We start from the raw sequence: 13,178 nt of genomic DNA on the forward strand, positions 1-13,178 counted from the left end.
CTCTGTCACACCCACGCCCCCTATGAAAAAAACCTCAAAAAAAAAAAAAAAAAAAAAAAAAACCTCATGCTGGGTGTATGTGCTTGCGTGCCCAAGATCCCAAAAGGAGAAGGGATTGTGGCATGGCGCCCCTTGGAGGGAGATTTCTTGCTTTCTGTCTCTCTGTCCAGTGCGTGCACATGCCCTATAGCAAAAATCTTTCTCAAAAAACAAACAAAAAAAAGAAAACAATGTTTTTTGGCCAGCACCAGGGCCTAATAGTTAAGGGAGTCGGATCCCACGCAGACCACCAAAGTTTGAGTACTGTCTTGATGGCTTGAAGGACACAGTGCACTCATGTGTGTCCAGAATCCCAGTGGTATGGGGAAATGAGGAGAGGGGATTGCAGCATGACCATGTTCCACTTCCTCTGGCAGATGCATGTGCCCTCCAGCAATTAAAAAAACAAACAAACAAACAAAACCACTGCCACTGCTGTAAAGCTTAAAAAACTTTTAGAAGAATATTTAGAACTAAATAAAACTGCTTTAAGTAAAAAAGAAAAAAAAAATGTGAGGCCAGCAGATGGCATTGAAGTTAAGGAAGCTGGATCCCATATGGCCAACAGCAAGTTCGAGTCCTGGATCTGGCTGCCTGAAAATCACACTGGGTATATGTATGTTTGCCCAAAGTCCCAAGAGACCGATAGAGAAGGGATTGTGGCATGGCCATATCCCTGGAGGGTGACTTCTCACTTTCCCTCTCTTTCTCTGTCTCTGGTGAGCACACACACCCTATAGCAATCTAAAAAAAAGGGAAAAAAATCTACAATGGTTGGGGCCAGCAGGTAGTGTTAAGGTGCTGGACTCCCACATAGCCAACCATGGTTCGAGTCTAGGACCTAGAAGCTTCCTTTCTCCCTCTCTGTCTCTCTCTGGTCAAATTGAATAAACAAAAATTATTATTTTTAAAAATTATATAGTGGTACCCATGACATTTAGGATTAATTTCAAATTTCTTACACTAGCACCCATGGTTTTTTCAAAGTCCAGTTCTATCTCCTCTCCTAATCCCCACACCTTCAGGGGCCCCATCTTAGTTCATTTTCTACTGCTATAGTAAAATGTTGGAGATGAGGAAATGGGCTGATTCATCCTTTCCTCAAGAGTCCACTCCTGGGTCAACTGGTGGTGTGGAGGTTAAGGCACTGAATGCCACATGGCCTACTGTGTGGTTTGAGTCCTGGACCCAGCAGCTTAAAAATCATGCTGGTGCATGTGTGTGCCTGCCCAAAATCCTGAGGAGACTAGAGGAGAAAGAATTACAGCATGGCCATTCCCCATGGGGGTGTGTAGGGGGGTGATTTCTCACTTTCCTCTCTCTGTCTCTCTGGAAAGCACATGTGTGCCATAGGAAAACTAAAAAAACAACAACAACAAAAACAACAACAAAAACAAAAACAACAACAACAAAAAAAAAAGAAAAAAAGCCCACTCCTGCGAACTAACCCACTCCTTCTGTAACAGTATTCCTCTCATGAGAGGAGAGCCTTTATGACCTCACTTCTTAGAGTTCTCATCTCTCAACACTGCTACAACGGCAATGACATTCCAGTGTGAGTACTAGAGGGGACAGTCAACCCAGAGCCTGCCTCCAACAGAGCTTTCTCCCTAACAGACCCCGCTGTGTCATAGAGGCGCAGGTTAGGCCGTGTTCTCTTTTCCGTTACTAATCTGCCCCATTGCTTTGCCTTATCAAGGCTCTGTCTCTGGAAAGCCTTCCCTGACCCCACTACCCCTGGGGGGAAGAGAAAAGTCTCTATTTCCAAGGTTAAATTTTAAGATTTGGTTGGGTTCGGTCTAAGCTTTCTAGTTACTGGCATTGCCGGCTCAGCTCAGACCAGGATCTCAAGCCAACCTAGGCTATTGTCTCCCTCTGCGGCTCTCCCTCCTCACCACAGCAGGAAATGTCCGACATTAGAAGGCACTCCTTCAGACGTGGCCCTTGAATGTTGTTTAAACTTCAAGTGTATTTAAACGCTAGCGAATGCAAAGGCCAGGGCTCCTGAGCACGAGAATCAATTTTGCCTCCTACAAAATTATTGTGTGTACCTAACACACACCAAAAAATAGCCTCTCTTTTACGAGAAAAAGAACTTTGGGTACATCATGTAATTCTTACTCATTTGAAATCTAATTTGAGACATAAATTGCTTTTCCCCACTTTCGATCGATTTTTAGAAACACTATGAAATGAACATGGTTTTTTCATTTATTTCTCTATGTTGAGAATGTCCTTCCTGGAATAGAACGTGAGGAAGATTTTGGATTTCATGTTTCTGTGACCCATTTTAGAAAATAAACCTTGGGTCAAATTAAAATGGAAAATGGAAAGGCCTCTAAGAAATAGACCTTCTCTTGCATGAATAGTATATTAATTTATAAGCAAAGAACCTAAACACATTCCAATTTTGTGTTCCACTTTTCTCCTTATTTTTTCTTCTAACCTTTTGAAGACAGCAACAAGTACATAGCAATGGTTTATGGGTCTCCTAAATATTCTGCCTTCTCAGGTCAGCCCCATGGCCTACTGGTAAAGAGAGCTAGATTCCACATGGCTGACCAGGGTTCAAATCCTGGCCCTGGTGGCTTCAAAAATAAGCCCAGCATGTGTACATGGGTGCCCCAAATCCTGATAGGATAGAGAAATGGAGGAAGAGGGATTGAGACATGACCACATCCTTCTCCCTCTCAGTCTCTCTGTCTCTCTCTGGTAAGTACACATATCTCTGGCAAAAATAAATAAATATATAAATAAATAAAAAGAAAAGAAGGAAAGAAATATTCTACCCTCTAAATGTTCTCTGCTCTATCTGCTCATTACTGGTTTGAAGGGAACAAAACTATTGTTCTATTTAAGGAAAAAAAATGACAGGCCTTAGCACCAGAAAGTCAACCATTGGTTGGTTCTTTCATTTGTTCATTAAACAAAGATGTACTAAGCACCTACCACCTACCACAGAGACAGAGAGGCCCTTTTATTAACAAAGCAGAGCAGTGTCACTGATGTCACAGAAGATCTCTACCTTGCCATTTGCCTTGTCAATTAATTCTCTGTTCTCATCTTACTTCTTCTCTCAGTGGATTTTACCCCCTTTTTATCCCCAGATGTAGTACTTTCTTCTGTAGGCTTCTGAAGCATCATACCTGGTTTTCTTATTATCTCCCCAGCCACGCCTTTGCTGGGTCACTTGCTGATAACTAACCGTTGCAGTTTTTCTGCCCTGTCTTTCCCGATAGCTAACTGTTGGAGCTTTTTTTCTTCCCTGTCTACATGCTCATCCTAAGTGACTCTAGTTCTGTGGCCTAAGACCACGTTGGTGCTCATAACCCCCAACTCTGTATCTCCAGTTTCCTTTTTACCACAAACTCTACACTAGCTCATATATCCAACTTCTTGTTGGATATCTCCACTAAGATGCCTGATAGCCTTTTAAACAGAGCTACTGACTTCCCTCCAATGCCCCCACACCAAAGATGTCCCTCCTCAGTCTTCCCCATTTAGCAAATTGCATCATCTGCTTGACCAAAAATCTAAACACTTAGAGATTATATTTGGCTGCATGTAACAGAACCAACCTAACCAGAGAGCTGTCTTTTTTTTTAAACCATAATGAGAGGACCAAAGGCAGTCCGTCAGGGCTGTGCAGTGGCTCCTCAATGACAACCGTGTCCCAAGCTCCTTCTATCTTCCTTCTCCACTGTCTTCATGGCTGCAAGGTGGCAGCCCCACCCCCAGACTCACATCTACATTCCAGTGGAAAGAAAGAGAAGGAATTAAGGTGGAAGGCATAAAGCCTATATAGAAATCACAAAAGGTTTCCATACATTTCTAGTAGGATCTGTTTATCATTCATTGTTCAAACCTTTGTGATAAGCCCTGTGTCAGCTCTAAAAGAGACTGGGAAATACAGATGTTCAGCTGGGCGCATTGCTATCCTCCCTCTTCTATATGTCAGAACCCTCAAAAAACTGAGTTCTGACATACAGAGGAAGGACAGAACAGACATCAGAGAGGCAAATGGCCGTGGCTGCTCTGGGACTTCACCAGCAACCCGTAAGTCCCATAAGTCCCCCCAAGAAATAGCCAAACCTTCTCTTCCATTAGTACTATAGTAGTACGGTCATAGCCCCAGTCCCAGAATACTTCAATTCAACTGTTTCCCTTCGTCTCTATTGCTGAAATCCTGGCCTGAGATTCCAGTCTCTTACCAAGACCACAGCAACAGCCCTAACTGCTCTCCCTTCTCCTTACTGCCCTCTCTGTGGTCCTTTCTTTACAAAGAAGTTAGGCTAATCATTTGAACTGTAAATCCAATTATATTTCTCTTTCTTTTTTCTTTTAAGGGTTTTGCTACAGGGTGTGTGCACTTGCCAGAGAGAGACAGAGGAAGGAAAGGTGAGAAACCACCCCCTCTGGGGAATGACCATGCCACAATCCCTTCTCCTCTATTCTCCTCTCAGGATTTTGGGCATATACCCACATGCACCCAGTGTGATTTTAAAGCTGGTTAAGATGCTGGATTCCCACATGACTGACTCCATGGTTCAAGTCCTGGACCCAGCAGCCTGAAAAACACCCTGGGTGCATGTGCATGCATGCCCAAAATCCTGAAAGGAGAATGGAGGAGGATTGCAGTATTGCCATTCCCCCTGGGGGCTGCTTTCTCACTTTCCCTCTCTCTGTCTCTATCTCCCTCTGGTGAGTATAGTGCTCTATGGCAGAAATCTAAAAAAAAAAAAAAAAAAAAAAAAAAAAAAATAATTGGCCAAAGGCTCAGTCATAGTTTGAGGTCCCCCAGAGGCAGACCTCAAGTTGAGGATTTGTACGCAAGTCATTTATTTGAGAGGTGCAGGAAACACAGGGTGAGAGGAAAAGGTAAGACCAAGAAGGGAAGAAGCCTCTGAGACCTACTGAAGTTTCATTCCAGGGGAGGCGCTGGGAAACGTTGTAAAACACTTGGCTCCAGATAACACAACCCACGGGTCGGGGCAGGTGCTTGTCCAGCAGTCCCCAGGAGTTGCTGCCATCAGCTCTCTCTGCTCGAGCACACGTCCCTGGATCCACCCATATTCCCCTGAGCTAACTCTGAAGAAGCCAACACTTCTATTCAGCAGTGTTTTTCGCTCACACCGTCACAGCTCCTTCCATTTGAAGCAGAATCACAAGGATATGAGAAGGGCCAGTTTATGTCTTTAATAGAGTAAGAAGTTCAAAATACCATTTAAGAATATCTGCCTTGGCAATTTGCTAAGTTCTAGTCTCATTTGAAAGTGGCTAAATCTTTTGTGATGCACCCTTTTTGACAGACCCCAAAAAATGCATATAAGATCATCGGTCAAATTTCAAAAGAGGACAACTTTAAGATATGAAATAATTACATAAAGTCAACATATTAAGGTACACATCATTCAATAATACGAGCAATTAATTATATATATATATATATCTATAAATGACATGACTTTGTCTATGGTCCCAACAGGTATAGATGAATTAAGTAAATAACTTTGGATGTATTTGTGCCTTCAGATGAACTTACTACTTGTTTTTATTTTCCTTTCTTCTTCAATTGTTCTACAAAGTAATCATTACAAGCAACCGTCAGAGCTGCCACCATGACCACAAATTCGTTAAAATCCACTTCATTGTCCTTATTGGCATCCAGGTCCTGCATTATCTTATCAACCAAGTGAGGATCCTTTTGGCACTAGAAAGGAAAAGAAGATTTCTAACCCTGGGCTTTGGAGTTCATGATGACAATTGAAATCACATCTTCCTTTCCTCTGTATTAAAGTTCTAATATCCATTTTTAACATCAAAGACAATTTCCAAGAGCCTATGTGCAAGTAGGTTTGAGCAGGCATAAATTCAGCCCCCAGCCACAGGTCCACATTATGCAGGTTCTGACCTACAGAGCAAGAAGAGCAAACTGCAGAGGATCTAAGTGAGCTCCGATTCTGAAAATGCATTTCCAGGACGTCCCAGGTGGACGGCCAGGGGCACTGGCAGGTAGGTAGTTGGGTGATATGGAGAAAGGGAGGCTTTGAAGCCAAAAAGGACAGTGAGTGGCTACACATTTACCAACAATGGGGCTTTGAGCACATCATTAAGAGTTTTTAAAATAAATACATTGCTTTCATATTAGACACCTTCCTAACTGGGATGGGCTGCCAATACCCCCCAGTAACAGAATATTGCATCTACTCACCTTCAACTCACAGAGAGTTGCCTTCATTTTCTTGGCAGGAGTAGTTTTTCCATTTTAAATTGCAACATAGCTTTTCATAGCTTGATTGACTAATTTTAGGATTCCTTATTTTTTCACTTAGGTTGTATTAGTTTACTTTTGTCTACTTGTGTAGGTTTTTTAGTTGTTTCACAGTTTTTATTTTTATATTCATTCATTCATTTATTCAATATGTGTTGTATGGAGGGGGCCAGGTTGCATGATGGTTGAGGTGCTGAACACTCCTACATGGGCGGCCATGGTTCAAGTCCCAGACCTGGTGGCTTGCTTTCTGACTTTCTCTCTCTCTCCTTCTTTCTCTCTGGTCAAATTAAAATAAATGAATGAATAAATAAAATTAAGTAAATTTTTTTTTAAAAAAATATATGTATTGTATGGAAACAGTTCATGATATTTGATGCCAAGAATCTCAGAGTCTGGGGCCAGCAGGTGGTGTGGTGGTTAAGGGCTCTAGGCTGCCACAGAGCCGACTACAGTTCAAGTCCTGGACCTGGAGGCTTGCTTTCTCACTTTCTCTCTCTCTAACTCTGTCCCTCACTGATTAAATTAAAATGAATAAACAAAGTTAAATAAAATAATTCTTAAAAAATTAATTAAAATAAAAAAGAATCTCAGAGTCTATTAGGGACTGGAGTCTTGGAGGAGATGAATGCTAGGGATGACATATTAAGAGAAAGTGCTGAATCTCTATAGGTTAGGTTTGGAAGAAATGTAAAAACAATTAGCATTGCAAAAGTTGCTTATTTATAAAATGGGGTGAATAATGTCTATCTGCACATTTTTGGAGATATATAGACACACTTTTGTGAAAGTACTTAGTCCCAGGGTTGCCAAATTAAGCCAATAAAAATACAAAACAGCAAGTTAAATATGAACTTGAGATAAACAACAATTATTTTGATAAGTATGTCCCAAGTATTGTATGGGACACAGAATACTTATTGGCCAGCCCTACATAGTGTAATTCTGGATACACAGAAGGAGGCCCACAGTGAAGAGTAGGTCTTCAAGATTGACTGCATTGCATGGATGGAAAGCAGAACAGTGAACCCATGGACGGGATCAGATTCTGAGGGGTGTGACTGTGAAGTGCTGCCTCTCCCTGGATTAGTGGGTGATGCCTGGAGGCTTGCTTTCTCACTTTCTCTCTCTCTAACTCTGTCCCTCACTGATTAAATTAAAATGAATAAACAAAGTTAAATAAAATAATTCTTAAAAAATTAATTAAAATAAAAAAGAATCTCAGAGTCTATTAGGGACTGGAGTCTTGGAGGAGATGAATGCTAGGGATGACATATTAAGAGAAAGTGCTGAATCTCTATAGGTTAGGTTTGGAAGAAATGTAAAAACAATTAGCATTGCAAAAGTTGCTTATTTATAAAATGGGGTGAATAATGTCTATCTGCACATTTTTGGAGATATATAGACACACTTTTGTGAAAGTACTTAGTCCCAGGGTTGCCAAATTAAGCCAATAAAAATACAAAACAGCAAGTTAAATATGAACTTGAGATAAACAACAATTATTTTGATAAGTATGTCCCAAGTATTGTATGGGACACAGAATACTTATTGGCCAGCCCTACATAGTGTAATTCTGGATACACAGAAGGAGGCCCACAGTGAAGAGTAGGTCTTCAAGATTGACTGCATTGCATGGATGGAAAGCAGAACAGTGAACCCATGGACGGGATCAGATTCTGAGGGGTGTGACTGTGAAGACCTGCCTCTCCCTGGATTAGTGGGTGATGAGAAAAGTTTCCAAAAGCAGTTTCATTTCCGCCAGGAATTCCCCATCGCCCTCTCATTAGCTGCTAACCATTAAATAGTTGGAAACTTTAATTGATCAAAATCAACTTGATTGAAACAATTATAAATTTTTTGAACAAATTAATGTGCTAAGTTCAAGCTACTGAGTTTTTTATTCTAAATATATAATACAGTAAGCATGAAAATAACCTAAAAGTTTCTGGGGACTCCTGAAATCATCAAAGGGATATTGTGAGGACTTTGTATGTTAAAATTGCTTTACATTAAACTTTTCCTGTAGAGGGAAGAGGGAAAAGAATTCCCTAATTACAGTTGCGGTAGTCTTAATACAAGATTTGGATAGAATAACATCATGCCAGGGTAGGATAATACATTAAAAACCAATTCTGGGCATCTCCTTAAACAGCAGAGTAAAGCGCTTTGCTCAGAGCAGCCCAGATCACTCCGCTGTAAGCCTTCATATATAAATTTCTTGAATTCTTGGCTATTTGGAGAGCTGAGTCTGTTTGCTACCCACTTGTTCCTGGCCAAAAACATTCTTTTCATCGACCCCAATCAACTTGTGTTTGTATTTGTCATTCACTAAAAAATATTGTCACCACAGCATAAATTATCCCAAGCTTCCTTTCTGGCCCAATACATATTATTAGTTTGCAGATAACTGGTCAGAGCTCCAGGTATCACTAGCTATAACTAGTCATAACTAGCACTCCTGGAATCACTAACTATCTTTCATTGTTAGACCTGAATGTTGAGTAATTGATGAAAACTTCAACTACAATTTTCAACACTTGGAGACCCTAACCCCAGGCAATATGGAAAACGGCACATGCCTATGCCCCATGTCTACAGAAGACAAAGGTCTCTAGTCTTTGCTTTCACGATATTAGAATCGCAGTACAAATGACTCTGCACTTGTGACAGAATGGCAGCCGGTATGTACATAAAGCCTGGCCCGGAAGTTGTACCTCAGCCACCCTCTACTTAAGAGGGAAAACTGTGACTCACCGAGAGGAATTCCGTGAGCTCTCGCTGCAGGAGCATTTTCAGTTCCCCTTTGTTGAGCTTGAATCTGTCCCCTTCCTTGCAAGAGTACCGGTGGAAGATCCTGATCATGGTGTCCATGGCCATCTCCAGCTGGGTGGGCATGCTGGCAGCAGAATAGATCACTCCAAGAGCAGACCTCCAAATCCAGGGGCCAGACGCTTGCTCCAAATAAGCAGATGGGAAAACATTAACACTTGCATTAAAACAGAGTATCACCCAAGTCATCCCACTACACGAGGGATGGCTATTAAACTACTAATCCTCTGTTAAAGTCAGTGGTCTGCCCATGGTAGACCGACCTGCAAATGAGAGCTTAGCAGAATTTTTTCTGCTCCCAATCCTCACTCCCCCTGCATGGTCATAAATTAGCAATCAGACAACAAGTACAGAGTCATATTCTAATATAGAATTTAAAAATAAATAAATAAAGGGAAGAAATACCTAACTTTGTGCCTGCTCAGCCAGCCTACTGCTGTCAACAGGTGTTTATAATTAAACTATCTGCATTTATACCTGGGGTGCCACCTTAGCACACCTATTCCCAAGAAGATGAAAATTACCAGTGACGAGAGATTCAAATAGAGGTGCCTCTGCGTCTGTTTTTAATCATCAGAAAGAACAGGTGTGAGCTGCTGCCCCAAGGGCCGTCGAGGACGGCTGGGGCCCATTCAGGGTGCCACCCTAGCACACCTATTCCCAAGAAGATGAAAATTACCAGTGACGAGAGATTCAAATAGAGGTGCCTCTGCGTCTGTTTTTAATCATCAGAAAGAACAGGTGTGAGCTGCTGCCCCAAGGGCCGTCGAGGACGGCTGGGGCCCATTGCCCATCGCATGTGCATTAGAGGGGACGGCCAGGGGGGGGGGCGCATGTGCATTAGAGTAGACGGCAAGTGGGGGGGGGGGGAGGAAGAGGAAGCCTCTGGCTATCTCCATCACAGGAGTGGGATGGAAATGCTGTTAGTTGCTAGGAAGATGATGACTGGGAGAACTCTAAAAATAGAGAAGCAAAGAAGAAACACTGGTTCACACCTGGAAACACCTCAGAAAAGCCAATAGCAGGGTGGAGGGAATAAGCTCAGAGCAGACCAGAGAAATGAACTCAATGGCAATTGTGCTGCTGGTTATATATATATATACACACACACACACATATAAAACCAACCAGCAAACAAAAAAAGGAAGCTCTTGATGTGCTGATTTAGACAGATACAAAGCCATAATCCCAAAGGTGTAAAAAAGAAATAAAAATAAGAACATATGTGTGGCTTTGCTTGCATTTGTTCAAGGAATCACTGGAAAGATACATAAGAAAATAATATGTTGGAAGCTGTAAACGTAAGAGGGTAGATAAAACTAAGTGGTTGGGAATAAGTCTTCTTAATTTATACCTTTGAACAGGTTTTAACCTTTTCAGTTATAGGACTGTATTACCTAGTCTAAAAACTGAAATAGAACAAACTGCAGAGCAGATTAGTGGGCAGGAATCCACACTGGGAGATTTCCGAGTGAGAGAAACCTGTGGAGGAAAAAAGAACACCTGGGAAAACAGCCAGACACGGGCCACTGTGCTTTTAAATGTTCCCGTCCTTCTCTCGGGACTGAAATGTAACTATATGGCATGCAAGTCGGTAGCTCCTTGGAACCAGCCAGTCAGATACAACCTCAACTAGGCCAATCACCCCCAATTACCCCCTGGCCCCGGCACTCCACCGAAACTTCCCTGGAGATCTCCAAGGATGCTCTCGCTGCATACCTACAGCCCAATTTGCAAAAATACTTTCAGGTAGGTTTTCTATTATTAAAGTAATCATGCTTACAGTAAAATAATAATATTTTGAATTCTGAGAGTATGAAATAAAAGTAAAATTCTCTCCCCGCCATTCCCCACCCTAGTGCCCCTTCATTAACATGTTCTGTGTGAGAAGGGATATCGTGGCAGTTAAACACCTAGGCTGGGGGGGCAGGCAGGTGGCATGGTGGTTAAGGTGCTGGACTCACACGTGGCCAACCACAGTTCAAGTCCTAGACTTGGCAGCTCGCTTTCTCATTTTCTCTCTCTCTGGTGAGTGCACAGGCCCTGTAGCAAGTTTTAAAATAATAATAACAATTTAAGAAAAAAAAGCAAAAAGCCAAGGCTGCCTGACTGTAGCTCTCACTTCTGCCACTAACTAGTTATGTGATCCTGAGCTAGTCATATACAGCTCTGTGCCTCAGTTACCCCATTGGTAGAAATGAGAATAACTGTAGTTCCTACCCAATATGGAAGATTAAATGAGTTAAAAGGCATACATATAATAAGTGCTAGGTATGCGTTGGTTATTATCTTTTCAGGAAAAATATCTATTTATTTATAATTATGCCCCTAGACACACAGCATCGATACGTGTGTACCTTGTTTTTCTCACTGTTAGATTTTTTTTTTTCTATATCAGCACATATAGATCTGTCCTGTTCTTTATTAAAATAACAGATTATTCTACTGGGAAAATGTATCTACATATATAGTCAAGAAATACTTAGAGCCAGCTGGTGGTATGGTGGTTAAGGGAGCTAGATCTCACTTGACCAACTTCATGGTTCAAGTTCTGGACTCAGCAGCTTGAAAAACACACCGGGTGTGTGTGCACACGTGCCCAACATCCCAAGAGGAGGATGGAGAAGAGAGCGTAGCATGATAATTTCTCAGAGATGTAGGATCCAGCTCCCTTAACAGCAAGGCTATGAGACTGGCCAGTAACTTGCCTATTCCTTTAGACCATGTTGTGACTTAGTAAATGACAAAGTTGTTATGTTATGTCAGACCTTATGAAAAATGACAGAAGAATCTTGCTTATGGAACAAATCTTATTGCTACTTTTACTGGGGTTGTGTTAAATATACAGAATGTAGGGGACACTGACATCTTTGTTATTTTCCTATCCAAGGACACCCGTATGGCCTTGTAACAAGACTTTTTAAACGCATTGTCGATTTTCAAATTCTTGTTTCTTTTTTAATTGCCAGAGGGCACTTGTGCTCACCAGAGAGAGAGGATAAAACAACCCCCAAAGGGGTATGACCATGCTGCAATTCTTTCTCTTCCATTCTCCATCCCATTGAGATTTTGGGCACATGTGCACACATGCCTAGTATGTTTTTTCAAACCACTGGGTTTGGGACTCAAACCATAGGATTGGGGCTATGTGGGACCCAGCCCCCTTAACCACAAAGCCATGGGACTGGCCCTGTGGGGAAAATGTTCCTCCAGTGTTCTCAACTACTCCTATCATTTCGATCATTCCCCAAATCATATTTATGGGCCCAAATCTCTCTGCTAAACTCCAGGAGCACCTATCTAACAGCCTGATGATTCAGCCACTAATTCCTATTTGAGTGTTCCACCTTTTCAAACTTAAGTAAGACCAAGCAGAAATCGTCCCCTCTTCTCACCCAAGCCTGCTCCTTCTCTGGTATTGACCATCTCAGTCATCTGGTTCCACCAGTCACCTCAGCTTCTGTCATCATTTTTTTTTTTAAAGAGAGATTTTTATTATAGGTGGGGCCGGCAGGTGGTGTGGTGGTTGAGGGTGCTGGACTCCCACATGATCGACTGCGGTTCAAGTCCCAGACCTGGCAGTTGCTTTCTCTCTCTCTCTCTCTCTCTCTCTCTCTCTCACTTTGTCCCTCTCTGGTCAAGTTAAAAACAAGTAAATAAATAAGTAAAGTTAAATATTATAGGGTGTGTGTGCTCATCCAAGAGACAGAGAGAAAGAAAGTGAGAAATCACCTCAGAGGAGCTGGCCACACCACAATCCCTTCTCCTCCTTTCTCCTTTTGGTATTTTGGGCACACATGCACACGTGCCTGGTGTGTTTTAAGCCATGAGATCTGAGACTCAACCGCCATCGACATTTTAAAATATCTGTGGGATTCATCCACTTTTGTCCTTTCTGCATCACCCTTATGGCTTCCTAATTTTTGGTCATTACTCTGGTTTTTATTACTGCTCCTCTCTTCCCATCTACGCCCCTCGATCTGATCTCCTTCTGCTGACAGAGCTGTTGCTCAGACATGAAGCACACATCAGTTCC

General features: G+C 42.0%; 1 protein-coding gene and 1 long non-coding RNA gene across 2 annotated transcripts; one reads left to right on the forward strand and one right to left on the reverse strand.

Annotated features, from left to right (window-relative positions):
- The first annotated feature begins 1,582 nt into the window (after positions 1–1,582).
- LOC102473969 (uncharacterized) lies at positions 1,583–5,665 on the forward strand. The gene is made up of 3 exons (XR_337279.1): positions 1,583–1,681; positions 5,349–5,439; positions 5,625–5,665. It is a non-coding gene; the product is annotated as an uncharacterized LOC102473969 (long non-coding RNA).
- S100Z (S100 calcium binding protein Z) lies at positions 5,591–9,208 on the reverse strand. Its single transcript, XM_006167777.1, has 2 exons — positions 9,068–9,208; positions 5,591–5,749 (listed from the first exon to the last, which is right to left on the reverse strand). The coding sequence occupies exons 1-2, from the start codon at positions 9,206–9,208 to the stop codon at positions 5,591–5,593; spliced, it is 300 nt and encodes a 99-aa protein (XP_006167839.1).
- Between the last annotated feature and the right edge of the window lie 3,970 nt (positions 9,209–13,178).

Source organism: Tupaia chinensis, unplaced genomic scaffold (assembly GCF_000334495.1).
Source record: "Tupaia chinensis unplaced genomic scaffold, TupChi_1.0 Scaffold145093_1, whole genome shotgun sequence".
Taxonomy (NCBI): Eukaryota; Metazoa; Chordata; class Mammalia; order Scandentia; family Tupaiidae; genus Tupaia; species Tupaia belangeri.